This window comes from Ciconia boyciana, chromosome 11, assembly GCF_034638445.1.
Source record: "Ciconia boyciana chromosome 11, ASM3463844v1, whole genome shotgun sequence".
Classification (NCBI taxonomy): Eukaryota; Metazoa; Chordata; class Aves; order Ciconiiformes; family Ciconiidae; genus Ciconia; species Ciconia boyciana.
The window spans coordinates 8,128,046-8,155,575 of NC_132944.1; the positions used below are offsets into that span (position 1 = coordinate 8,128,046).

Consider the following 27,530-nt stretch of genomic DNA (forward strand, 5'->3'; position numbering starts at 1 on the left):
TTCTCTCCTTCTGGAAATATTCTGCTTTAACAACTGGGTGAATCTCTGAAATGCAAGAAAATTCAGTTCACTTGATGTTTCCCCCAAATATCAGGAAAGAACAGCCAGATACAAGGTCTTGGTTAGTTTAGAATTCCAGGAGCTCTGTTTGTTTTCCTGGTAAGGCTGCAGGGTAGTTGAGTCTCAAATCCAATATGTGCTTTCAAGTCCAAAGGGAATCCCTGCTGGAAGGACAACCATGAAGATAAGAGGTTTCTTAGTAGTGTCAGTTCCTTTCATATGTCCTCAGATCTCCCTGAAAACTGATAGGAAAAGCTGCCAAACCTCCCTGCCCTTCTGATAGGGAGGTATTTATGCACACCCAGCTTGCAGGAGCTCAGGAACTTTAAAACCCAAGAGACTGGGCACTGCTTTGTTCAGGACTGGTCTTTGTGAGGGGGAGAGAAGCATTCCCGACACAGTCTCCCTCACACTGCCTGAGGTCACTGAACCTTGCAGCACCAGCACTAAGAAGCACTATTACAATGACGCAGGAAGAAGGTGATCGCATTTTTCAGTGTTTTCCAACCCCATGACCAGATGACAGCACAAGCATATGCTGGCCTGAGAGCAACAGGCAGCTCAGTTTTCAGCTTGTGTTTTGAGGGATCTGCTGTCTAAAACTCCCCAACTAACTCTTTCCTAGTAGCAAAATGATGTTGGGGATCTTAGCATGAGACTAAGACACATTTAGCATAAACTACCACTGCTTCAGAAAGTCTCTGTGGAAGAGATTTAGGCCAGGGCTGACCATCTATGAAAATGGCTCTCAAGAGTGAAGGTCATTTTGGTCGATAACAAGAAAGGTTGTATAATCTGTACAAATTCCTTTGTGGCTCTGGCAACACAAATAACTGGAGTAATGCTGACAGCAGTAAGAGAGGAGTTTGTTAAGTCTCACTCCAGTTAAAAATACTTTGTTCTGGTTTTATTTTTTAATAGGGAATATTACTATTGTCACCTAGACAGGTTTCCTTCTGATCTTAGCTTCACTGCATTTTTCCCCTGGTTTGTTCCCAGACCTGGCTGCATGGTGTTGATAAAGCAGCTGATCCTGCTAGTACAGGGAAATGATAACTCCCCTTCCATCTTAAGAGTCCTGCAGGGCAGCACGGTGTTCATTATGTTGAACTTACTGTGAGTATTTTCCATGGAAAGTATGGAATAACGAACTGGCAATAAAATGAAAATAGAACATAAAGACTCTGGTTCCAAGTTTTAGTGACTAGGTTACACTGCCAAAAATAAACAAAGAAGGAATAATCAGGAACATACCCCTGATCTCCTATCTACAATATGTGCCATGTCATCAGTTTCTTTTTGTGAAATGTATCATCTTTTTCTAACTGGATCCAGAACTCATAGTCAGAAAAACATTGGTAAATGTGTCATAGTTGGAAAAGTGACTATAGAAGTGGAATCTGGATGAGAAGATGATACTGTGCCAGATGCTCATTTGGGGTACATTGGTATGCTCTGTTGATTTGTACCTCTGAGGATCTGAACAGCTGTTTATGATTTGACTGCCCTGATAATTCAGGCTAGCACCTGAAAATAGAGCAAGCTGAAACATTTTCCAAAAGTGAAAAATTCACAAAAGCGTTCTATGTGAATGATATATCTGTTTTGACAAAGTTTAAGGGAAACTCTTGTATGTTGTAGCCTAAGATATAGGAAACCCAGTCTCTGCTTCTCCTGGGTCTGGTTTTCGTCCCAGATCACTTTGAATCAGTCAGCACTGGGAATTAGATTCCAAGTTTCTCTCAATCCAGTGCCTAAACCACCGGCCATCGGGAGAAAGAAATACCCACAGGTTTTGGTCTCAGGGCAACCAAAAAGGGACACAGTTCTGCTTCACTTCTAAAACATCTGAAATAATTTATTTTCAGTTTTCTGAGGCTCAAAACTCAATTTCTAAGCCTCAGATGCTGCATCAAAGAAAAACGGTTGTCTCTTGTAAAGTCCTCTACAAACTGAACTAACAGTCCAGATTCTGCAGTAATCAGAGTTTACCATTCTACACGTAGCAGATAAAATACCTTTTTCATCATTGCTTTAAGCTGTGAAGGAGTTCAGAGTGTTTGACTTTCAGAGCCTGTGTAAAAGTAAGTGTCTCAGATGAAAAGCTGGGTGAATGGGATGACAATTCAACTGAAAAGCTTCAAGGCATAAAGAGGAGCAATACTATAGCAGGATGCTATTTTAAAAGGTATCTATCAGAGGACTTTTCACATAGATAAACATGGCATCACTTGAACCATGAAATCTGTGTAACAGGCCAGGGACTTCAGAGAATGGGACCATGATGGGAATTTGGGAAGATTTGTGGGAAACTCTTGGAGCATCCCCTAGTTAAAGATACTGATTTTAATTTCAGTGATAAGTGAACAGATCGTTTAGGGCAGAGAACAGTGTACCTGCTGCAAACTACCATGCTACACCATATGGTATAGGGCCATACAAGATCTTTTCAGAGTGGTTAGAGTTACATCTTGACTTTCACAACCTTTTTTGCCAGTGGCTTCAACACCACAGTTTGTAAAGCAACGCCTATCTGCAAAGGGCTTGTTGAGCATATCAGTGATTTCCCCATGTCAGCCAGCTGTCTCCCTGTGTCAGTCATGTAGCCAACCCACTGGGAGTGTGTGAATCACTCAGGTTACCACATCTCTTATTCTACTGGTGTAGATTAATTCCCAGAGTAGGGAGAGAACTAACAGCCATGCTTTGATGCAGCAGCAGAGGGCAGCTGCAGAGAATCACAACAGAAGATGGTAACAGGGCATACCTGGGTACTTTCAAACCTGTAAAGAGAGTAGGCACCTTCACTGCATTTTCCATGGCTCATATGGATACTACCTTTCCTTGCACTGGGCTGCTTGCTGATCCACTGTATGATACACTGGTCTCCCTGCCCACGGTGTCCTCTGAAAAGTAAACAGCACAAAGTGGTTGCAGAATACACTGCAGAGATAAGCAGGACTGTGCACGCAACCAGGACATGCTGGTGTGCGCATACCCCCCATGGCCCCGTGGCCTTGTGCAGCCCACATTAAAGCCCAGGCTATGGTGTTAAAACAATTTAAGCTGATCTATTCCACTACTGCCTAGACCCATCCTCCTCATTGACCTTGGCCATGTCCTCTTCCTCTACATTGTGCCAGGGGCTTGTTTGACCCCATTCAGACAGCTAAATGGGTAAAACCTATTCGCTTTTCTGGTGCTGAGCTAGTTTCAGGTTGAGGACCCAGGCCATGCACACTAGCTTTATTGGTCAAATGGTAATGGAGGCACAGCCTGACTCTCCATACTACAGCTATGCTGCCAGATCTCCGACTGTAATATACATATACAAAGAGAAAGAGGTTTGCCCCCTGGAAAGTCAACCAATAAATGTGGAGCAAATCCTAAATCTGCCTGTACATAGAACACTTTATTACAGAGATAGAAGCAAGATTAAGCCACACAAAATCGCTTGATGGGGGCCAGCTCTTGTCTTTTGTATTCCTGCTTCAAGCTGTCATAACTGGGCCATGGCTTCTGGCCACATCATTACACAAGCTCCCTGGGCTGACAGTTCTGATGCTGCTTATATTGCTGGCTGCTTCTGCTCGGCCCCGGAGCAGAAGGCTGGGCTGCATTTTCCACGCTGGTCTGTTTGCCGAGCTCTCTGCCACATCAGCGAAGTCAATGAGGGTGCCACCGGAAGAATGATGGCAAGAATCAGTGCTAGTTTAGCCTGTGTGGGAGGTGTAATCACGGGGTCATTTGATCTGGGGGCGGACAGAGGAGCACTCTCAAGCTCTCTCGAGGAATTAGGGAGGCTGTATTTAAAATGCTTCTGAGGCTTGTTCCTCTACCCATACTGCATGGGGTGCTGCTTCATAACAGAGCTTATTCCTCATCTTTTCTTGTTCCTTCATGGTTTATAAGGCATATGTTACTCCTCTTACTCCTAGGTCAGGAAGTCCGCCACAAATTGCCTGTCTGTCTAGGCATTTAGGCGTCTTTGTTGCCTTAATACATGTAGCAGAGGAAAGTTCTAGCCCCCACTTAAAAGAGATTCCCTGATACCTCTAACATATAAGCATTAAGGTTTCAAGCTTTGGGACTTTTTTATGTCAGTATTCCAGTTCTGGAGCTGAACAATGAAGATACAGGAGTGCTAAACATCTGATTTCAAGCAACAAGGTTTTGTGTGCCTGTGTCGTTGTTGTAATCTACCTGCCATTTGAGTGCCATGAAAAATTCTCTTTCCACTTTCCGTCAAAATCTGATGTCAAGCAAGCATCCAGATCAAAATAGATAGTATTTTTTTTACGTTCTCACATTGCTCTAGCAACTTTGATGGACTTGGCTGTTCCGAGGCAAATGTAGAATGAGGATCTCAGGGCTTGAATTTGAAAGGAACAGGCTGATAGGTTTACAATATTTTGTCCTGAAAATTTTAAATATCACTTTGGGGCCCCACCCAAATCAAAATTCTTGGGTTTAAAATTAGCACCTGAACTTCATTCTATAAATCTACCTCATTATGTCTTTTTTCCCATGAAGTTTACTTTTGGGGTCCATAAAGTTTACTTTTGGGATGCATTAATAATTTGGAACCTTAATATCATTCATCAAGCCTTAGCCTGACAGAGTCCAACCAAATTATTGTTTTGATTTGTCATATGTTGAAGCCAGTCCCATATGCATGTATGCAATCCTGCATGGGAGCTACTGGTTTGTTCTTTCTTTTTCTGCAGAGTTGGTAGCCTGGGATGCAGTTTGACACCTTATCAGCATCCACTGTTCCTATACCTCTCCCTTAACTCCCCTCTAACCTCAGTAGCATTCTCAGCCTGAGGCACATGTCAAATGAAGGGTTTATGCCGAGTTACTGCAAGGTTAATTCTTTGATTGCAGGACAGAAATATGTAAAGCACTGTGAGATTCCCTTGCCAGCTGCTACTGAAGGCACTCACACTGCACACCTGGGCACTCTTGTACCGTTGGATCTGAAAGACTTATGTTGTTACTGCATTGAAAGGGACACCTTAAAGCCATACATTACAAGTGTCATTTCCACTTTGGAAATAGCAATTACAAATCACGGGTGTCCTACTGTTCCTAATACCACTTTTGAAATTCCATGTTCTGCCCTTATTCCCCCACGTGCATAACCAACTGTTGTTCTACTTATGCATAAATGAAATTAAAATCAGTAATGCTATCACAATGCTTAGACAGAATTCTCTTATTTGGACTCATTATCATGCAAGGTGTTGGTAACTTCACTTCTAAGCAAGGCAGTGCTTGCAAGAAATTCATATATTGTCTGAGTATCGTAGCAGATTCAGACTTTGTGAAGTATTAGTGGAGTGCTACTGCTACTTCTCCTAATTTAAGAATAAAATCTGCTTTTTTGAAAGAAAGAAAAGAAAACCTGAAAACTGTCATTATCTGCTTTGGACGTATCATTTTCTCTGTTATCTAAAAGGCTTTAGGAATACTAATTTTAAGTCTTTTCCCGACACAACTCTGAACAGCTTAAAAAAATCCAAGAATGTTTCCCACCACAAAACCAAGCCTTCTGTCTTCCACCAGTTCTGCTATCTTTTGGAATCAGGTGCCAAGAATTCAGATTTCTAATAATAAAAATTCTGGCTAAATCACTAAAAATTCTGGCTGCAGCAAATGATGATTGATTCCAGTTCAGTTTTGTGTTTGCGTTTCACTGACACCACTTCCAAGCTGGCATCCTCCTTTGAGTTTTCACTTCTATTATTACTTAAGAATTATGCTAAGCTGGATCTTCTGAAAGGATTATAATGAGTTGGATCCATTCACTGCTGTAATGATCACATTTGCCTAATTGACACCTAATCACATCTCAGTCCAGGCTAGATTCCAGAATCAATAGTGTAGTCCCAGCTGTACTCTGAGTTTCAGGACTATATGTGCAAAAGTACAGAGCAGCTGCTGAATTGTACAAACCTGAGGACACTAAGGAACAGGACTTGTAAAGATATTTTAGTTCTGTGTAGCTCAGTGTAGTCAATAACCTCCTTGTGCAGCCACGAAACACATCTGGACGCAGATTTTTACCTATTTAAAACTTTAAAACTCTTTATTATGCTTGTAAGACAGCAGAACAAGTCCACCAACACTGAGCATCTCCAGGAGAGCCCATTGTGTGTTACAAACATGCCTTTGATCTGCCTAGCTCCATTTGCGAAACTCCCACAGAATGATTTATGCAGACCTTTTTCTGAAGTGTCTATCTATCTGCAATTTTTTTATAAACTGCAATTCCTTGGGCAAGTAGCACTGCCTAAATCTTCCATTGTTGGTGTTCTTCTCCAGTGTGTGCCTTTGTGCAGAAATCATGCCAGCTTGGCTGCTTGAAAGCAACTGAGAGCCTATAACTCAAGAACCCCCACCCACAGCAGAAAACAGCAACACTAGCAAACATGACTGTTAGATGGTTCCAGGTAGATTTCTGTATCTCAGGTTGGCTACAAGAATGTAAACATTACTCTGTGTCTTAACTTAAACAAGCATCGGCATGATCCTGGGCATACCCATCCCTCTTTGACTTAAGGACTGACCCATAACAGTGAAATCCCTTTTAGTTTGCAGTCAACAGGAAGAACAGAAGCAAAACTGTGCCCCAAGGGAGATGGACAGAGCAGTTCTGTTTTAGATGCTGGTAGGGATCTACGGTGTCCAAAGCGTTCAGTCTTACCTGTATTTTAAACATGACATTGCTCTGGGATTAACCACTTTACACAAATGACAGCCAAAGCACAAAGAAGTTAGGAAACGTGCCAAAGATAATAACAAAGAATTTGTAGTAGGGCAGGGGGTTCAGCTTTGCTTCCCAGATAGTGGTCTCCCCACAGAGGTGTTCTTCTCATACTCTGAGATGACCATCAGGTGACTAGCTGAAGGTCACTTCTTACAGGAGATATCTTTTCCTTCTCCTTATTAATCCAGTTCTAGGTGGTTGGCTTATTCTGTCACTGATTTATGAGAGGATTAAGTCTTACAGAGGGTTCAGAGTGAAATCAGAGGGTCTTACTCTGCTCAAAGACCACAAGTATAAATATAAAGCGACTCCACTGAAGTCGTGGTGAATTCCTCCCAGTTTTACACCTCTGTATCCAAAGTCAGACTGTCGCTAAGATAAGTCATTTTATAGAGGAGAATAGGGCAAAAGTGCTGAGTGGTTTCATTGTCAGAGGCCATTTGTGCTGTGACTAAGGGCTGCTCAGCAAATCACTTGAAACCCATCCTGATAATTAGTGGATATTTTCCTTGTTATCTTCTGTCCCTTGATAGATGCACAGTATGGAAATTTCAACATGATGCAGATGTATGGCCTGCACAGTCTGGGAGGGAAGAAGAGTTTCACAGCACAAAATGGAGACTTTTGTCACTGCCAAGCACTTGGGTCTTCATTTTGCCCCTCTCAGTTCAGGTTTTTCCAAGCATTGCAAGGATTCAACATAGCAAAAGGTTACCAGAGATGGAGAACAATAGGGTGCTGAAAAACAACAGGGCTGTGATTTAGCAAGGGAAAGAAGGAAAAGAGAGAAGCATAAGAAGAGCTGTACTGATGCCTTAAGGAAAACCTCTGCTGGTGCTGTTGGGTAGGAAAGTTCTGGGTGCCTGTGAAGCTAATGATTTAATGAAAGTAAAAGCTCTGTGGTGGCTGACACGCGATGTAAATAATGTGCTCAAAGGAGTCTATAAAGGGCAGAGCTGTCTTTAATAACCTATTATGTATTATCAGCCGCCCCATTGTACCTTCTGGCATGGTGGGGCGTTGGGTGCGGTGCGGCTGAGCGTCAGCCCTTGCTAGTTCATTGCCAGGTCATCTCTGGGGAGGAAGTGTTCCCTGTTTACAGGAAATGCAGGACAAGGGCCGGAGGGCCAGGCTGAGCACAAGCTGAGGCCACCACAGCTTACGGCCTCTCCGGCGTGCCTGGGAGAGCAGGGAGGGGGTGTGCCACTTGTCTGAGGCCCAAGGACGCCGTATTTTGTTTTCAGGCATGTCCAGCTTTTACTGTTGCTTTGTTTTTCCTAGTGGTTTAAAGCCCCAGGATCGGGGAGGGGAATGGTGCTCGCAGACAGCGGTGCACCCCGGGGTACATGTGGCTGAGCCTGAAACGTGGATTGGCTGTGCAGGTTTGTGCAGGTGCCTCAAAGCAAGAGCAGCCCATCCGTCCCAGCACATCTGGGACATGGCTAGTGAAACCTCACTGTCAGGCTTTCTCTTATCCCTCCTCTACTGACACTGGCCCAGGCTGGGCCAGAGGACATTCCCTGAGATGGAGCCCAAACCCCTGTGTGCTCCTCACTGCCTGCACTCCCTTCCAGAACTAGACCTGCACCAGCACCGCTCTTCTGTGAGCACCTCCAGGAGCAGTGGTTGAAGGTGGGAGAGTTTTGTCCCTAAAGTTGTTCAGAACAGAGGAAAAGCCTTACGCACCTGACCAAAAATCCTCCTCCCCTCTCCTGTATCCTGCACCACACCAATGCAAGAAAGAGCAAAATTCAAATTGAAACGTTTGTGGCATGAGGAAGTGCTCCCTTCTGGCCTTGGCAGGCAAACAGCTTATGCCTCAGAGTGTGAAATGTGATTATCCCTGTGTTACCTTGCCTTGTCAGGCTACATATGTTATTAGAAGACATCATGTCTTTCCTGCCCTTTTCAGACTTCAGCTGCAATATTTGCCTTGATGATCTGCCATAACAGGGAACTGACTGGCTAAACACATGCTGCACTAATAGGCATTTCCTTTTATTGGCTTTAAATGCATTTAGACTTTAATTTCCTTCAGTAATGAGCCTTCCTTTTGCAGACTGAATTAAAAAAAATCATTTACAAATGGATACAAGAAAATAAATAATCAGTTTTAATAAAACAGGGTCATTCAGCACCCCATTGCCTCTCCCAATTACCATCACTGCATTGAGTTCATATGATTTTAATTTTTTGCAGTAAGGATGTTACTGTCTGAGAAAGACAGAGTTTGAACTAGTAACTGCTGGGCATGTGACTTGAAATAAAGCCAGGGATAGGGATACTGCATGTAGAAAAAAGTTGCATTCAATCCATTTGGTGCAATAATAGAGGGTTTTTTTGAATAGGGGATGGGTTTTTTTTCCCCTCCCCACTGGACGGAGGGGATTTTATATATGTGGGCTTTGCATAACCCATCTGTGTCCAGGTGAGATTCTGGTCTCCCTCTTGCATCCAGTACGTTATATCCAGTTATGAGCTAAGATCCCTATGACTGAGGAGTCAGAATGGGCACAGGCTGGGGTCTGCAGATGGGAAGGTTATGGCAGCAGTTTACCAGTCGTTTGTAAACTGAGCATATCTGATTCTGAGTTGATGTGTCAAGGTCATCACCACTCAGTTGGCTTCAGGAAGGTTATACTTGTAGAGGACGTACCCCACAGAGAGAGAATAACTGTTGGTACCTTCCTAGATAGTTCCTACAAACCTGCTTTGCTGACTCAGGGCAAATAATAGCCAATGCAATCACCAATACACACAGAAAAATATTTAGGGTCATAACTGACATTCATTTCAGAGCTTTGGTGGATCTAGGCCTAACTGAACTCAAGACCACTGCCTCTCTTTAGCAAAGAATTGAAAGAATTGTCTTTTAGCAATCCAGAACTGTGGTTTCACTAATGAATGGACAGAACATCCTAGCCAAAATGACATTATGTCCCCTACAACAGGCAGAGCAGAAGTCAGCATTTATCCCAGAAACCCAGAGTTCACTTACTTCCTATTCCCACTATGTGGAAGCAGTGAATATGGTGAGCCATGTGTTGATAATTACTGGCAAAATCAGCTTTTAATAGCTGTTGTTCCACTGTAGGAATGGGACCAAGGATGTGGTTTCTAGCCTCTTCTACTTTCTTCATCTTGTGGTGACATTTTGGACCAAATACTGCTTTGATCTTTACTTGCAGGCACTTTTGAAACCATAAGAAATTTTCAGGAAATAAATCAGGGGGCTCTTTGGCCCTTCAAGTTTGTTAGTGGTAATTAAGTTGCATCATCTAATTTGCAGTTTGCAACAGATGCAAATAAAAGAAATTAGCAGGATCCCTAGAAAAACAGGTTCTGTCCTTTTCTTTCTTTCTTTCTTTCTTTCTTTTTTTCCCTCAAATCCTATTAAAGAAGTGTCAAATACTCTTCTCTCTTTCTCTGCCCTGGCACTGACTGGGGATGTAGAGTGAAAGACAACAGGGAGGCAGCAGGGAGGTAATCCACTTGTCATTAACTGAATGCTGCCACAATGGTTAAAACCTGAGCACACCCTGGACTCTGTTTCTGGAAACCATTAATCAAGGTATCCTTTGCTTGACCTCTTAGTATTATTAGCTTGGATCATCCTTTACACTATATATACCTTATGGAGACAAATTATGGGTTCAGTTCAAATATGAACACAGCCGAAGTTCCTTAAGTGCTGCACTTGTTCATACCGTTCTTTAGAAAAGTATGTTGAAACCTACTTCCAAAAGAAACCAATTTACTCCAAGGAAGCTAACTCATGCTCGCTGGTGATGGTGTGTTACATTGTGATTAATGATAAGCCACCTAGTCTCTTTCTCCAGAAACTGCATTTTGGAATACTGAAATCCAATTTTAGAAGAAGTCCCCTGTCCATGAAGGGACACATGAAATGAAGGAGGTGCTCAGGAGCTGGGATGGGGGAAATCTGGATATCCTCACTGGCCACATCACACTTGCTTTGCCCTGGAGATGGGTCCAGTCACAGGAGTCTCCCACTGGCCTGCTCCCTCCCATATAATTAACATGGGTGGAATCACTGTGGCTCTAAAACTACACAACATCTGAACCCTACACAAATGCTGACTGCTTCAGAGAGATGCTAAATTGCTCTTGACTGATCAACAAATTTCTAGCACACTTACACTGTCTGAGCAGGTTCAGTTGCAAGGCAGAAATACATTGTTAAGTCTGTACCAACACATATGGTCATACCTTATAGACACTGTGATGGATCTTCTGCACTGGCATTTGAAGGGACATTGCCAGCACATCTTAACAGCCTAACCAGCTGCATTTCAGATGTATAAAGAGCCACTTGATGGAAAGGATAGATACTCCACAGGTATGATAAAGCATAACTGAGAGCTCCAGGGATACATTAATATAAATACCTTACAGGAAAGAGCACTCCCCTTCTCCCCTCATGATCACTGCTGAAGCATAGACCATGAAGCAGAAGGCAAGTGAGATTTATGAGCCTTTCTTTAGGATGCATCACTTGATGTACAGATTCATTGAAATCAAACTGCAGGCAATCTGATCCTTACCGGTACAGAGGACTTACATCACCTAGTAGAAGAGACAGGCCTTAAGTTTAGATTTCCACCAACTCAGCCTTTTTTTTTTTTTTTTTTTTGAGGCAGTTAGTGACTCTAAAGGAGGAAACAAGACATCACTTGTGTGTGTGGCCAAGAGATGAGCATACAGCCAAGGGCATTTGTGTTGTTATGAAAACAAAAATACATGGTCTTCCTAGGCCTTGATTATAATAACCTTGGCTGGGTATTTTTGCCACTGTTAAATCCCCCAGTTAAATTCTTACATCTCACTAATGCTGACTGAGTAACTTCTAAAAATCCTACAGAATTGATGTGATTATTGCTGAGGAACGGGGTAGAATTTCCAAGGTCATTTGAAGGATAGATGTGGAATTAAAAGAAGGACAAGTATCTCTTTGAGAATTGCACATTCAGGCTAGACAAAATACAGTATTTGTCAGTCTGTGAATCATGTTCTGTGAGCTCTCACACCTGTTGTGTATCTCCACGGTGCTCCCTCACTTCCCATGCACTTACCGTCTGTGCTTAGACTTGTCCCAACCTGTGCTATGGAGGGATCATAGGTAGTAGAGACTTGTGTCTTGACTTTATTAACAAAGGAGCTAGTGCTATTACAATGATCAGTTCAGCTTCCCTCTCCTTCATCCTCAGCTCAGTCCACAGATCCTTTTCTTTTGAGGCCAAATGTAAATGTCACTATAGGGGCAGGATTTGATGGCTTCATCCGCTGCTCAGTCCACAGATCCTTTTCCTTTGAGGTCAAATGTAAACATCACTATAGGGGCAGGATAACCAGAGAGTCTGTAGACTCCAGAACACCTTCTTCCAGGTGTACCAATAGGTGAAGGTACATAGATAACTAGTAGAGTGCATCTATACAGCTCCTCCCTACTCTGTACCTATCAGCAGCTCTGCTAATTATAATGTAACTAGTGCTAAATAAAAGACTTCTGTTGCAGTGCCTCCTCCTGCATTTATTCAGTCAATTTAAGGTTAGACTGTCCCAGAAGGCCCATTGCTTCCTTTGTTGTGCTGGCTAACTCCTGGAATGATTACAGACAATTGCTGGAGGAGCAGCACATAATGTGTCTGCAATCTGCTCTCATTCAGCCATATCATTACTAGGAGGAAGAGAATTAGTTGGGGATTACCATGTCTATTGAGATACTACCAACTCTGGGACTATTTCTCCCCTTATTCTCCACACCCACACTTTTATTAGCATCTTCCATTGCATTAAAGTTTATTGCTTGCAGTAAGTTTATTTAGCAGTGCTTTTAATGAGCTAAAGAAACATATCATTTAGCAGAATAAAGAAACACAAGGTTTTGAACATTTATGACTCATATAAATTACTATATATAGTTATAGATTATATATGCATAATTATTTAATTATAAATTATATTCTATAGAATTATAATGGTTAATTTTACAGAAAATCTTAGCCTTGTTGCAGGTGTAGTTTAAGGTAATGAATTTGGCATGGTGTCATCTTACATGCACTTAGATATGCCCTATAAGTCACACAAAGTGTCAGGATCCATTTGAACTCTGCGGGAGGAAGAGAAAACTGCTGTAGCTGATGAACAACCATGTTGTTTCAATAAACACTGATGTTATTATGGCAGGTCTTTAAAGACACTGGGCTTTGAGGAGGAATAAGAGGGAAAATGAAGGTAAGATATCCTTTTGTGATAGATCCATTTATCCACATTCTCAGATCCGTTAGAGGGACATTTTCTTTGCAGAAGTCTGACAATAAACTTAGTGAAAGAACAAATAAAACTCTGCTGTGGGTTGTTGTGGTTTTTTTCCTTGCAATTCAGCACAACAAAATACTAGGTGCTTCCAAAAAAACCATCTTGTTGACTTGTGTCCAATCCATGCTGATTATCCACAACGATCAGGAAGGGTTTTTTTATACACTGTGTGTATTTCTGCTGCCCTCAAAAGTACAAGGGTTTCTTTGGGCACTGGGTTTCTAGACTTGATGGGTTCACAGGCAAACCCTACATCCCCAGTGCTGTGGGGATGGCAACACCAAGACATTTTGCCTTTCATAATTGAGCAGTAGGGAACAACCAGGTGGCAGTGGAGCTGAGAAATGCTGCAGCGCTGATAGCTCAAGCTACTGTAGGTTCAGTGCAGCAGCTGGTATCAGTTCTGAATAGGCTGTTTGAGAAAAGACAGAAGGTGAGTTCCTAATCAGCTATCAGGGAGTAGCACTGTCCTGCTTGATCTGGATTCAAGGGAAGAAGCAAGCGACTGGGACAACAACTACCAATTCGTTGTGTCCCAGGTTTATGTAAGAAGCAGAGTTTGTAATTCAGACCACTGAGACTTGCTGGTGAGGTGCATAACTACAGTCTTTACTGATCATGTCTGCAGCTGTACCTGTTCACACTTCGCTCCTTCTTCTGTCAAACTTCTCCACTTGTTCCTGCACAGTCAAGGTGGCAATCACTACGAAGTCTGGCCTGTATCCCCAGTTACAATGACCTAATCACAGATTTGGAGGTAGTTTCCCATATTCCATCCTGTCTGTGATTTTTTTTAATAATTTCTAGATCCATTTCATTGTGAAATACAATGAATTGCTTGGGTTTTCTTATCAGGAATGCTCAGCCCCTCCTCCACCAGAAACCAAAGAGCACTTCCTCTGAAAATCAGCCTCACTTTATATCTTACAACTGTTAATGAATTCTTAGCCTTAACCAGACTTCCTAATAATGCCTCGGACATTTGCAGAAGACATGAAGCTATTGTGCTGGAGACATCTCATGGGGTCTGTCCAACTTTTTGACTGAGAAAAATCTCATGATCAACAATGTCTACATGCTTTCCTAGCAAAGTTGCAACCCCTGCTACTCACTCTTTCAAGGAGGGAGGGAGGGCAGAGTCAGGGAAATGACAGGAGAAAGAATAAAAGCAAAAACATACTCTTTCTGTGGAAAGAATAAAACCCAAATCAGATGCCTGAAAAAATTTATGCCCATCGGCACATGGGTTACATGTGAGCTTGTATTGGTCTCCTTACCTTAAAAGCATGTTTAGATTCATGGTGTAATTAAGTGGTAGATGATTAAGGATGTGGGAACTAAAGAAGGGCTCAGCCAGATGAATGGGGGACTGGGGGCAGATGGGTGAAATATGGATTTTAATCACTTGAAGGAGGCAGGCCACAGTTGGTGGAAAAAGAGGTTACAAACTGCAGTGAAGACAGACACCTGATGTAACATCATGTCTTACTGGTTAAGCATTCTTAGCACCTGGGAACATAATACACGATTGCCACATTTGTGAACATCAGGAAATTAAGGCCTGAACACAAACCCCTGCCTTTTACAATCATTTAATGATGCTCTTATCTGATTGAGTTACAACAAATTGAAGTATGAGGTTTAAACACAGAAAGGTATTTTTGCATTCAAAGGACCCAATGTCTCTCTGTGTTATAAACCAGACATTAATTAGGGGCTCCACTGATCATGACAAAGATGTCATGGTTAGAGCTCAGGATTTTCGTACTTGGAAGTGCAGCTAGACAATTAGTTTAATAGCACAACTTGACACTAACTGGACTCTAGCAGTGCACCAAAGGAAGTTTACAGAGGACTGTAGCTACTCAGAGATCCCATCTTCTACAGGTTCAATAGTTGCTCTAAATGTGAATGTAACAACAAGTCCAAGACTGCAGTTAGAATGAAGTGATCCCTTATTCTGCAGGACAGAAATCAAAACAAAAGAAATGCAGAGACATGCAGTATCTTCTCAGAGAGGCGAGGGATAAACTAGGAGTGACCCATTCAATGCAATTACTTACATGAAACATGCAAGTAGATTGGAAGGCATTAATAAATGGAGAGCAAATATTAATTACCTCTGGCTTTGGACCCCACTGTGAGTACTGCATCCAGCTCTGGGGTCCCCAGTACAAGAAGGACATGGACCTGTTAGAGCTGGTCCAGAGGAGGTCCAAAAAAATGATCAAAGAGCTGGAACACCTCTCCTGTGAAGAAAGACTGAGAGCTGGGGTTGTTCAGCCGGGAGAAGAGAAGGCTCTGGGGAGACCTTATTGTGGCCTTTCAATATATAAAGGGGGCTTAAGTTTTAAAATAGCTTACAAAAAAGATGGAGAGAGACTTTTTACCAAGGCCTGTAATAACAGGCCTTGGTAAAAAGTGATAACAGAACAAGGGGCAACTGTTTTAAACTGAAAGAGGGTACGTTTAGATTGGACAGAAAGAAGAAGTTTTTCCTATGAGGTGGTGAGACACTGGAACAGGCTGCCCAGAGAAGTTGTGGATGCCCCATCATTGGGGTGTTCAAGGTCAGGTTGGATGGGACTTTGAGCAACCTGATCCAGTGAAAGATGTCCCATCCTATGGCAGGGGCTTGGACTAGATGATCTTTAAAGGCCCCTTCCAACCCAAAGCATTCTATGATTCTGTGATTCTGTGCAGCATTTTCAGTGTTCCCAGATGATGGTAACAAAATATGAAATAAAGAGAGGTCAAAAGACGTTGGTATCCCATTGAAGAGAGTCTCCTGCATATCTAGGATAGCTGAGAATTACACTGGATTCACGTTGAAAGCTACTGTCTGTTCCAAACATGTTTCAAGAGCAGTTTCAGAGGACAGATGGACAGATCTAGATGGAGTGGTTTCCAAAGTTTCTGCAACTGAACAACATTAGGATAACATGGCTATTCTTAGCTCCTTTCACTTTCCACCATAGTAGGTGAAATCTCACAACTAACCACGAAAACATTGCTGAGAATTTCAGCATGAAACTAGCTAAAACCACCTTCAGCAGTGTAAGCTTGCACTACAGGAATGGGAATTCAATGGGATTTTAGTGCCTTACAGCCTTAGGTTACTTTACGAATCCCATCTGCACTTTACTGTTACCAGTAGAGAAGCAGCATCAGCATTATAATCTTTTGCTTGGAGCTGTTTTCCCCATTTCCCTGCAATATACTTTAAAATAGCTGAACAAATTCTGTGATTTCTATCAGGATGTGCATTGGGCTGAATGACGTTTTTCTAACTGCTTAAGTGAGCTGACTTGATTTTGCCTGAGATGACACTGTCCAAATCAGTATCAGGAAGACAAAATGCAGTTGCCAGATACTCTTCTAGAATAACTTCATTGAGCTCTGCAGAGAACTGCCATGAGATAATACAAGCTGATACCTCTGATTTTCCGGCCTTTCAATACTTAAAGGGGGCTTACAAGAAAGATGGGGACAGGCTTTTTGGCAGGGCCTGTTGCAATAGGACAAGGGGTAATGGTTTTAAACTAAAATAGGGTAGTTTAGACTAGATATAAGGAAGAAATTTTTTACAGTGAGGGTGGTGAGACACTGGAACAGGTTGTCCAGAGAGGTGGTAGATGCCCCATCCCTGGAAACTTTCAAGGCCAGGTTGGACGGGGCTTTGAGCAACCTGGTCTAGTGGAAGATGTCCCTGCTCATGTCCCTGCAGGGGGGTGGGACTAGATGACCTTTAACCCAAACTATTCTATGATTCTGTGATTCTATGATTTCCATTCTTGGTTGATGAGATCACTGGGTGTGTGTTCATGCACCCATCACTTCACTCTTCTTTCCTAGCCTATATCATCTTACAGTTTCACAGAGTCTTTCATTCAAGAGCATGTTAGAAACTCCTAGGCAAAGATCACAGAATTCCTGAAATGGAGCTTCTTCTCAAATACAACAGTTGTTTTAATTCAGTGTTTCTGTTTTCTCATCTCAGTTTGTGTGCATTTTTAAGATTGTGTACTAATGGTGCTCTCAGAAGCTGTCCCTGGGAACCAGTAAGTACCACCTATGACTGTGGCGCTTGTGATCTGGACACATGTCCTGAGAGAAAGGGGCTGGCAATCCTTGTCCTGTCCAACAGGGTTCTCTCCTTGTGTTATCCTGGGTTGCAGCTTGCAATTTAACTTGGTGGTTCTGCTTTACCATAGCTTTATAAAGTTAGGTTACTGTTTGTCCGTAAAATGGTTATTCTTTACAAAACCACACTGAAAGGTACTTCACAGACACCTAAAATCAAGGTGCCGAAAGGAAGGCTAATGGTATCCTGGGCTGCATTAGAAAAAGTATTGCCAGCAGGTCGAGGGAGGGGATCCTTCCCCTCTGCTCGGCACTGGTGAGGCCACACCTGGAGTGCTGTGTCCAGCCTGGGCTCCCCAGTACAACAGAGGCATGGACATACTGGAGAGAGTCCAACAAAGGGCCACGAAGACAATGAAAGGACGGGAACATCTCTCCTGTGAGGAAAGGCTGAGCGAGCTGGGACTGTTCAGCCTGGAGAAGAGAAGGCTCAGGGAGGATCTCATCAGTGTGTATAAATACCTGAAGGGAGGCTGCAAAGAAGATGGAGCCAGGCTCTTCTCAGTGGTGCCCAGTGCCGGGAACAGAGGCAATGGGCACAAACTGAAACACAGGAGGTTCCCTTGAACACCAGGAAACACTTTTTCACCCTGAGGGTGACTAAGCACTGGCACAGGTTGCCCAGAGAGGCTGTAGAGTCTCCATCCTTGGTGATATTCAAAAGCCGCGTAGACATGGTCCTGGGCAGCTGGCTCTAGGTGGTCCTGCCTGAGCAGGGGGTTGGCCCAGATGACCTCCAGAGGTCCCTTCCAGCCTCAGCCATTCTGTGATTCTGTGATCAATGGAGATTAAACTGCTTTAGAAGAACTGCAGTGCATGAAGTTGGTTGTGACTATTTCCCTAGTATTAGAGATGGACTCTTGTCATGATCAGTGGTTACATCTCATTAATCTTGGTGACTCTATTATCTTAATAAAGCAGTTTATTTTTCTGATCTCAAATATCGAGTTGGAAGGTTCCTCCAATAGTGGCAGTTTACCAACATCAAAAGCAACCTACATAGTCTCTTGGAAAGTGCTAAAACATGTCCAGGTGATTTTCACAGCATGCACAGCAGCTTGTACTAAGATAAAAGACTTAATATGCAGTTATGGTAATTGTTTGGGCATACCTGAAGGGTTTGCTCTGTGGGTAAGACCTTGCCCTGCATTCAAATTACTCTCTATATCATCCTTTTATTATAAAATTTCCTGAAACCTGTTGTGCCTCAGAATGTGTGCCTGCCACCTATCCCTGCATCCTTGGTGTTTTTCTCCAGGCACCTGGCAGTGGGATTAGTGAAGACCAAGCTGCCCAGGGCACCTTCACCTGGTGACCAGTTCCTGGGCACAGTTCAAGTCTTCAGGTGCTAGGATTGCTAGGAGACCACAAGAGCGTAGATATATAAAATGGATGAAAGGATGTGAATTCATTGGAGTAAAACACATGCTGGGTATCAGCAAAGGTGTACTGCCCAGGAGCTCTATGACAATATAGAACAGTCTCAGAAGCGAAGACCTGAGTGCTGCTGGAGTGGCTGGAGAAGGGCAGGATGGAGAGGGTGGCACAAACATGCCTGTGCCCATCCCATGTGCAAATGAGACCCATAACATTTTGGGACTTCTCTTTAACACAAGCCAGTGCCACTGGACTGCAGGCCTACTATAAATGAAGCCCATGCAACAGTTCAGGAATATTGCAAGTTTTGCTACTGTATGAGCCTTTAATAATGCCATTCATAATGATTACCAGACTAATATACTGAGGCATTCTTCCCAAATTATAATGTGTTCTTACATTAACATAATGCAGTCATTTATCAGAGAGAGAGAGAGAGAAAAGGAGGGAGGGAGAGAGGGAGGGACTTAATTTCATGTCTGCTGGGGCAAACAATTACAAATTGCAGAAAAGCTGTGCGAGTAAGGAGAGAGACTGGCTAAACTATTAATAAGCCTCCTGAGATGCTCCTTGCTCTTGCTTTCACTTGTGCTGAGGCCCCTTTGTTGTTGTAGCTAGGCAGGTTTTCGGAAGTGCTGAGATGCCGCCCACACTGAAAGACTGCAGACACTAATAATAAACAAGAGAAGACAATGGTGAGGAACAGTGCTGCTGCTTGGCCCTTTTCCCAGCCATGGCAAATGCACCAGGCAGCTTGCGAGAGCTCCTTGACTCTGCGCATGAGGGAAAAGCTGGCGGCATAAAAGAAAGGCTGGCAGCCGCACCTGCATGGGAGACACAGAGCCTGGTTTGCAGCTTGGAAGTGAATGCAGATATGTAGGGAGTTTCCTTTCCGAAAGGAAATATGAGTCTGGTCAGTGGCCTTGGGAGTCTCTTTCTTCATTGCCTTCCCACTTACATTAACCCATCTTTGCCCAACCTCCTGTTACTCTAGCATTGGCTTTGAAGCTTTGGATTTGTTCACATCTGGGATCTCCAAGTGGGAGGTCAAAGAAAAATAAGGAGATGAGGCAGCCCTGCGACAGCAAATTAATAATGTTTCAGAGGAAATGAGAACTAAAGAAATCATATACACTGAGTAAGCCAGGCCCATGTTACAGACCGACCTGGTTGGCCAAGATGTCTGGAACACACGGAGATGTCAGATTTTGTTTCTCAAGACAACAGACTTTCCCTGCTGGCTGAATGCTGGAACCTACCCCAGAAACGTAAAAGGCTTAGGGGCCACTGTGGTATGCAAACTGTGTATAAGCTCCCAGAATAATACTGTGGCCAAAAATACTACTCTGTAAAAACACAGTAAAGTCAAGTAGGAATAGATGGGTGTGACCACTGGTATACTTGGCACTTCTTTTACCAGTGCTGGAATATTAAGTCTTGTGTTGCAGTACCAAAAACAGTACTAAAACTGGCTGGTAGTAAAAACTACTTCTGAAATGGTTAGTAAATTGGATAATCCTAATGGATAATTGGATAAAGTTCAGAGATTTTAGAATGATTAAGTGATAGGAGATATGACATAGTAAGACACCAAGATTTTCACCTATTTCATATAAAAAAGACAAAATGAAGGGACAACCTGAATACAGCCCTGTGAGTACCTGCACAGTAACAAAATTTGGAAGACTGCCTCCAATTCAGCAGACAAATGTTTAACAAGATCCAGTATCTGGAATTTGGAGCTAGGCATATTCAGATCAGCAATAAAAGACACCTTTCTAAGGCAAAGGGCAGGCACCATCTGGAGAACCTACCTCTAGTCATGCTTTGTGGAGGTTTTGAAATCACTGGCAATTTTAATTTTAAAAAAATATTTTTTTTCTAAAAGAAAATGCTGGGAAGCCACTGGCCTGTATTACACACCAGATCCAGTACTCTTATCACATGGCTTTCTCTGGGTTTCTGGAGTTGAATTCAGACTCCCTTGAAACAACTCAAGGATTCTGGGATCTGAGTACCTTGTGCTTTAGTTGATGCCATTGGTATTACAATTATACTTTTTTCATCCTTTTGATGTTTTCCCAGAAAACACATTGTTACAATATCTAAATTTAATGAGCACTGAGATGTTAGTATGATTTTATTACATCCATTTTGAGGGGTTGACTAGGGAGGAACAAAGCAGTTCTGGTTGCAACTAAGTATGAACTTTTTGCTCCAAAGTGAGCCAGAACATTGATCCTTTGGGGAAGCTTGAACAAGTTCAGTTAACTTCCCACTGCTCCTTTCAGATCCTTCTACTTGCCTAAGTGATTGCTGTTAAACCTGGCAGCAAAAAAACAAAGCTTGAGAAATCTTGCTTTCCAAGTCTAGCAGGTCTGCAGGGATTCCCTGCCCCCTGACTGGTTACCTCTGGGCAATGTGTGGATTTGTTATGTTTGAGCAATAGCGAGTGTCTGGGAATAACACCGGTGAGCTAGTCTGTTCTTTCTCTCTGCAGTGCTTACACCGAGCCCTACAAGGTGTGCCCAGTCTCTGTGATACCAATGGAGGTCGTCACATCAGATGAGGAACAGAAGAGTTCAGAAGACGAGGAGAGCAGCCCAGGTGATCCCAGCCTCATCAACAAGGTAAAAGAGCTGAAAATGGTGTCGCGAATGAGTGATTTAGATCGCTCCAAAAATCACCGTCAAAGGTATTCGCAAAGGTGGTTTTAATGTGATTTATAAAAGTGTGACTTAACAAAGTTCGATGGCAAGGTTCACTCTATTAATTACTGCATGGAAGAAACATACACAAGAAAATTGGGTTACACTCGAGTTAAAGTAAGTGATTCACAGAGAGACTGAGGATACAAATGGTACGGAGGACCCTCCCATTGAGTCACAAGGTTCAGAACAGACCCCCTTGCTTTCTAAACTCCTGAAGGAGCTTAGGTGTGGCTAGGTCCAATCTTAGTCTCAGACTTGGACAACGGTTTATGTCTGAGGGATTATATATGCAAGATTTATCAATTCAGCATGCAATCAAAGATACCAAGACAGAATCGATGTTACCATACTACAAGGTTATACATGATATCGGTCACTTAGCAAAGATCTGCCGTTGGTGAAAGGTCTCTCTGCCTCAAGGAGCAACCTTGAGAGGTGTCCCTTCTCAAGGGGAGATCACCGCCATGCAGCCACACTGCCTAGCAGGGAGAGCTCAAAGAAGGCTCACTTTGGCTGTCATATTTATAGATAAAGTGGTTGGCTCATAGTCAAATTACATGCGATAGGAACGATATGCATGAGACTCCTTGTACCCACAACTTTCTTTGTTCCTTGATAAATGAGTCTTGGAAAAGCCACCAGCTATTCATGCGTTAACTGCATAATCGGTGTTCCAAGCTCATATGCATCGATGCTCACTGTGTCACTCTGCTCCTTTGTGGGTTTTCAGAGAACAGATCAGGACCAGAGGAGTTCTTGGCCTGGTCGTGGCTCAGGCCTTTACCTCCTTTGGAGCCTGTACTAAACTACTGCTGCTTTGGTTAAGAGCTCGAGTGCATCCGTCAGAAATGGAGAATGTGTGAAACCCAGAGAGGGAGAAGCAATTTGCAGAAGAACCTGGATTCTCAGCTCTCTTTGCTCTTTGCCTGGTGCTCATTTAGAAATGTCAGAGCCATCAATCCTTTACTCCCCCAGTGCACTAGCAACAATTTACCCCTATAGCATGTGGCAAAGCCAAAGAACTGCAGTCCTAAGATGGACAGTGGACACAACATAGCCAGCAGCAAAGGCCTGACTTGAATGTCAGGAAAAATGTCTCACTCAGAAGAAGGATTTAGCTGCAATCTTGAGAATTTTAAAACTACATTGAGTAAAACAATGACAAATACATTATTGGGACCAGTTCTGCATTGGCTGGGAGATGGAGTAAATTACCCAATAGCTCTCTGCCATCTCAAAATTCTCTCATCATGGGAAGATGCACTCATGTTTGGATTTATTCTACTGACTTCTGATGAGTAAAACAGCTCTTAAACAAATTACGGAGAAGACCATGGAAATGTGACCGCAGCTTAAGACTATACAAGGCTGTTTTAACCTCCAGTAAGCTGACTAACAGTGCAATTGTTAAAGAAATGGCAGTGAGCAGTTTTAGGTGCAAATTTATCTTTGTTTTTCATAGAATTTTTTTTTTGTGTGTGTGTTCTTAAAACCTAATATGAGCCTAACAATCTAACGTTGTGTCTCTGAGTACAAGCACCCATTGCATAGCCCATTTGATATGCATGCAACAAATGGGTATGTTCTTCTGAAATCTTCCAATTTGAGCCCCAGGAATAAGCTGCATAGGAAAATAGCAAATCCTGATTTCCTGTACCTCTGTCTGCCATTTATTTTGGCCTGGTTTCTCAGTGTCAGCACAGCTATGTGGTTTTCTGATTGTAGATGGCTTGTGTCTGGTCATGGGCATGTGTCAGAGCCTGCAAAAGTCTGTGCAGATGCCCCTCCAAAACCAAATGATGGCTGAGTAAGGGTCAACTCTGTCATGGAGAAGCATAAGTATATTGATTCTAGGAAGATCAGATCTCTTCAGGCATTTCCAGAATGTGTAACTTTGTTTAGGGGCAAGTGTAGAGAGAGGGGAGCAGAATTTTCCCCTTACTGGGACACCAGTTCTTGAGAAACAGAAAAAGAAACTGCAAGCGGAATAACAATGAAGGGCAAATGAAATTGCTGTTGCTCTAATCCCTGAGGGAGAATAGCTTCCTTTGATTTCCCTGTATGCTGTATCACTTTTAGGTCTACCCTGCAGGGTGCTGAGCTGCCTCTGGTACCAGTGGAAAAGACTATGGTTTGATCTCCTTGCTTACATGAAACAAATGAAACAGCTGCAAGCAACCTTATCTTTTTTCCTCTGAGATTAATGAAAATTTTTTTGTTGTTTGTTTTCACACTGTTTTGGAAAGGGAAAACCCTTTAAATTTCTGACATTCCCTGTTAAATGAAAAATATTTTTCCTTTCAGTTCTATTAGTTAGCTGACAAACCACTAGCTTTTACAGAGCATACGCTAGTGTGTTATCTAAGCTGGCCAGGTTTCTCAGCATCTCTTAGTTGTGATGCCAGTGGAGAAGTGACAACAAAATTGTGACTTGAGTTCACAAGGGAAATGCGTGCAATCACTATGCACTTGGAAGCAAATTCAAGGCTGCTAAAACCAATTTTATTGCCATTTTTGTAGGGTTTTTACTCAAGACACTAGGAAATGATGGTTTTCTAAATGTCTCCCTTATTGCATCTAATGCATTTTAATTGTTCTGTTGTGCTGGGGTAACCACACTGTGTGGCTGTCACAGAAGGGAGCACTTAGGGAACAAGCATGTGCTTCAGAGTCTAACTGGAGGTGTCCCTCCCACTCTTCAGGCGAACACAAACTAAATGTCTGCACGTGCCTGATAGAGAACATCAGAACAGGTCTGGTCATTTCGTTGGCCTTTGCTTCCCCAGCTAATTGTCAGCAAGGATCACAGTACACAGGACCAGAATTCCACAAGTTCCTGGGGAGCTGTCTGTCTTACAACAGCTCCATTGGACTACAGGTCATATTTCCAAGCTGGCTGATGAATTAGTGCATGTAGCTATTTACCCTGCCAAAAAGCAGGCCAGGAAAGTAGACATAATCTGATCTGCCTGTCATAATTCTGGCTGTAGGAAGATTAGCCACTCTGCAATCTACTGGGCTCTAGCTACAGACTCTGAAAAGAGGTTGGAGCAGCAGTAATTTCATCCTGGGATAAGCCATTTGCTTAGTAAGCCAAGTCAGGGGGCTGTGCTTGTATGTGGGACCAAGAAAAGATCTAGAGATGAGAAGTGGCACTGAGACACCTTTGAGCGTCTTTGTTCTTGTAGCCTCACTTAGGGCAGGCATCACTTTGGACAGACTAAGGGGGTCCTGGGAGCCATCCTGTCAAACCCTGTGTGTCCCAGCTGTCCCCAGGGCCCAATGTGTTAAAGGAGACACCTGATCTGGGCAGTCAGAGGCCACCTAGCATCAGGACTCTCTTGCCACTCCATAACAGCCTCAGCATCACTGCTGCAGGCTGTGTGAAGCAATAATCAAAAGATGGCCAGGGAAGACCCAATTTCCTAGGGAAAACAGTCTGTGCAGGTTCTGACATGAAGGACGCAGTATATTTAACTGTTGTCTTTCACCCATGCCAGCCACAGAATAATAGTGATACGGGAATCCTCCAAGGTCTCATGCAGCCCACGCTGCAGATTCTCTGTCAGAGACAAGGGCTTCCAGTTCACTGTAATTAAGAGTGAACGGGATAAATTCCATCTGTCCACAGCTCTTGTCTCAGAAAGCACTGGTGCCTTTACAGAGGGCTGACAGAGGACTGTTTTTCCTACCCTACTGTTCCCACCTCCTTTTATTGTCTTCTCACGCAAATCTTCTGGGTGCCAAGGGAACATTAGCTGCCCTGTCAAAACCTGTCTCTATAATGACAAAGCGCAAAGAACTTGTCCAGCTCCCCGATGAAGTGATGTACCCCTTGGAGCAAAATCCTCAGGACAACACAGAGTGGCTGTACAACATGAAAGAGTTCAGAAGCACTGTCACTTGGGGAGAACTGGCAGAGACATGTTGGTCTGGATGCCAAAAATAGTACCATGGATTTCAAAATGAGTTAATCTTGTTAAAACAACTGTTTGGGGCTGGCCTACTAAAAGCTGAATTTGGATTTTAAAAAACACATAGGCACACACAAAAAAAGAACCTTCTGGGGTTTGTTGGTTTGATTTCTGTTTTTCTCCTCCTCAGGGAAACTTAGTTTAAATAAAGGCATGAAACAGCCTAGATGATAAAATCTCCTCCCTGTGTTCAGATATATGATTTTCATTTGCATTGAGCTGGATTCTACCTGCTGCCTTTCACTGTCATGACTGAATTCCTGTACCAAAATGCAAGCACCAAGCTTTGGGTTTTCTCAGCTGCTTTCTCCTAGCCTGCTTGCTGGAGAATCGCAAGACTTCCAGTTTGCAGCAGAATTTTTTCCTCTGCTGTTTCTTTTTAAGGCTCATTTTTATAAGTAAATATAATTTTAAACATTAGCTTTGTACACATATTTCCTGGTATTGTTTCAACAGCTCGTCTCCTTTGAATCCCTGGTCTCCTGGGGACCAGATTCACACGAGCGTGGAGAAATTTTTAGGGCCTGCTGGAACCCCTGTTTTGTAAACAATTTGAATCATAGCCAATAATATATGTTGAGGTACTTTTTACATTATCAGCTTTATTTTAAAGAGCAAACAAAGAGGGGCTTTCATCTCTATTGTGTTACAGGAATTTTTATTACTAAAAACCTATTTGGAGCAGGGCAGGTATAAAAATGTAAAACAGAAGGTAGGTTTCAAATTGTTGCCTTTATTCCCCTGGGAGTACCTCAGACCCTGAGAGGCTGAGCATTTGTCATCAGAAGTCACCTGGTGGTTTTGATTCTTCTGTATGTGACTACCAGTGAAAATTCATTCTTTCTAGTTAGATAAGCACTTTATTTCCTTCTCTTCAGTCCACTGGCATATGATAACAACCTAGAGAACTCAGAGGCAGGTAATGCTGTAAGTTTTCTTAACCTTTGTGATTCTACTTGGTTATATTATAAAAAGCAATGCCCTTCACTTACACTACTGATGGAGATTCACTCTTTTTTTCCCTCCTGCTAAGCTAATTTAGAAGAGCTCCTGGGCCATCTCTCATTCATGTGTCTTTTATATATGTTCATTTAATTAAATCCCTCTCAATTTATCAGAGGGTGACACATGGCTTTTCTGTACTGGGCTCTCAAGGTTATATGATGGCATCTGAGCTGCCTACAGAAAAAAAAAAAGGAATTAGGGATTCCAGTTAGGAACAAAAAACTTGTATCCAATAAAAGAAGGACTTTTTCTTTATCTCCTACTTCTGAACCTTCACTCACTAGACAAATGCTCAGAGTCCAGGATGTAGAATCCCAGATTTTTCCTCTCATCATTGAGCTGGATTCAAACGTGAACTTCATGATTGTTTTTTACTGCTAAAACCAGATAAATCCATGTTGGACCCACCCAGCTAAGGAACATTAAAGGAATTAAAGGGGAAGTGAGCTTAATAGCTCAGATTTGACTAGACACCAACTTCAAACTGAGTTCCCTTTGGCAGAACTTAGTTTTTGTAGCAGTCTCAGAATTTCCAGTTTTAAAAAGAAGATCAGAAATAGAGACAATATAATCTTGAAAGTCTGCTTTTGAGAAGCTCAGCTCCATGGTTTGAAATGGACTAAAATTAGCACATGCTGGTAGGTTTCACCTGTTGCTGGTTATGATCTGAGTTTTTTAATTGCCTCGGTAGTTTGAGGAAGATGCTGCATATGCTGGATCATCAGCTACCCCTCCATAGCTTGCGCCTCTCATTTTAGTGTCAGAATCTTCAAGCAAGCATCTTCAGACAGTTCCTTTCTTGTAGGTACTTTTTAAAACTGGATCTTCTGGCCAGTTGATCCCTTTTGTCACTAACATCCTACAACCTCCAATTGTTATAAAACTGAAGGGAGCCCCAAGACAACCCTTTTACCACACGTAACCCTCCGTCTGGATGAAGATAAGGACCCAGCAGGGAGGAGTGATTTTTATGCTAGATCCAGAGAAGAGAAAAAAAATCTGATGCAGATTAGAGATCAAACTTGCAGGCAAGGCAGAAAGCTAGGTGCTAGCCTTTAGGTTCATTGTGGGAACATCAAGCCTTTCAAGGGATTCACTGAGATGATAGTATCAGGAATGCATCTGCCTTCCTACCACTACATTAACAGC

General features: G+C 42.7%; 1 protein-coding gene across 1 annotated transcript in view; it reads left to right on the plus strand.

Moving 5' to 3' along the window:
* Positions 1 to 27,530, plus strand: part of FGD5 (FYVE, RhoGEF and PH domain containing 5) — a 105,429-nt gene that overhangs the window by 14,799 nt on the left and 63,100 nt on the right. Inside the window, exon 2 of the mRNA XM_072876117.1 lies at positions 21,192 to 21,321. Coding sequence (XP_072732218.1) covers positions 21,192 to 21,321 — 130 coding nt within the window. The remainder of the gene's footprint in view (positions 1 to 21,191; positions 21,322 to 27,530) is intronic.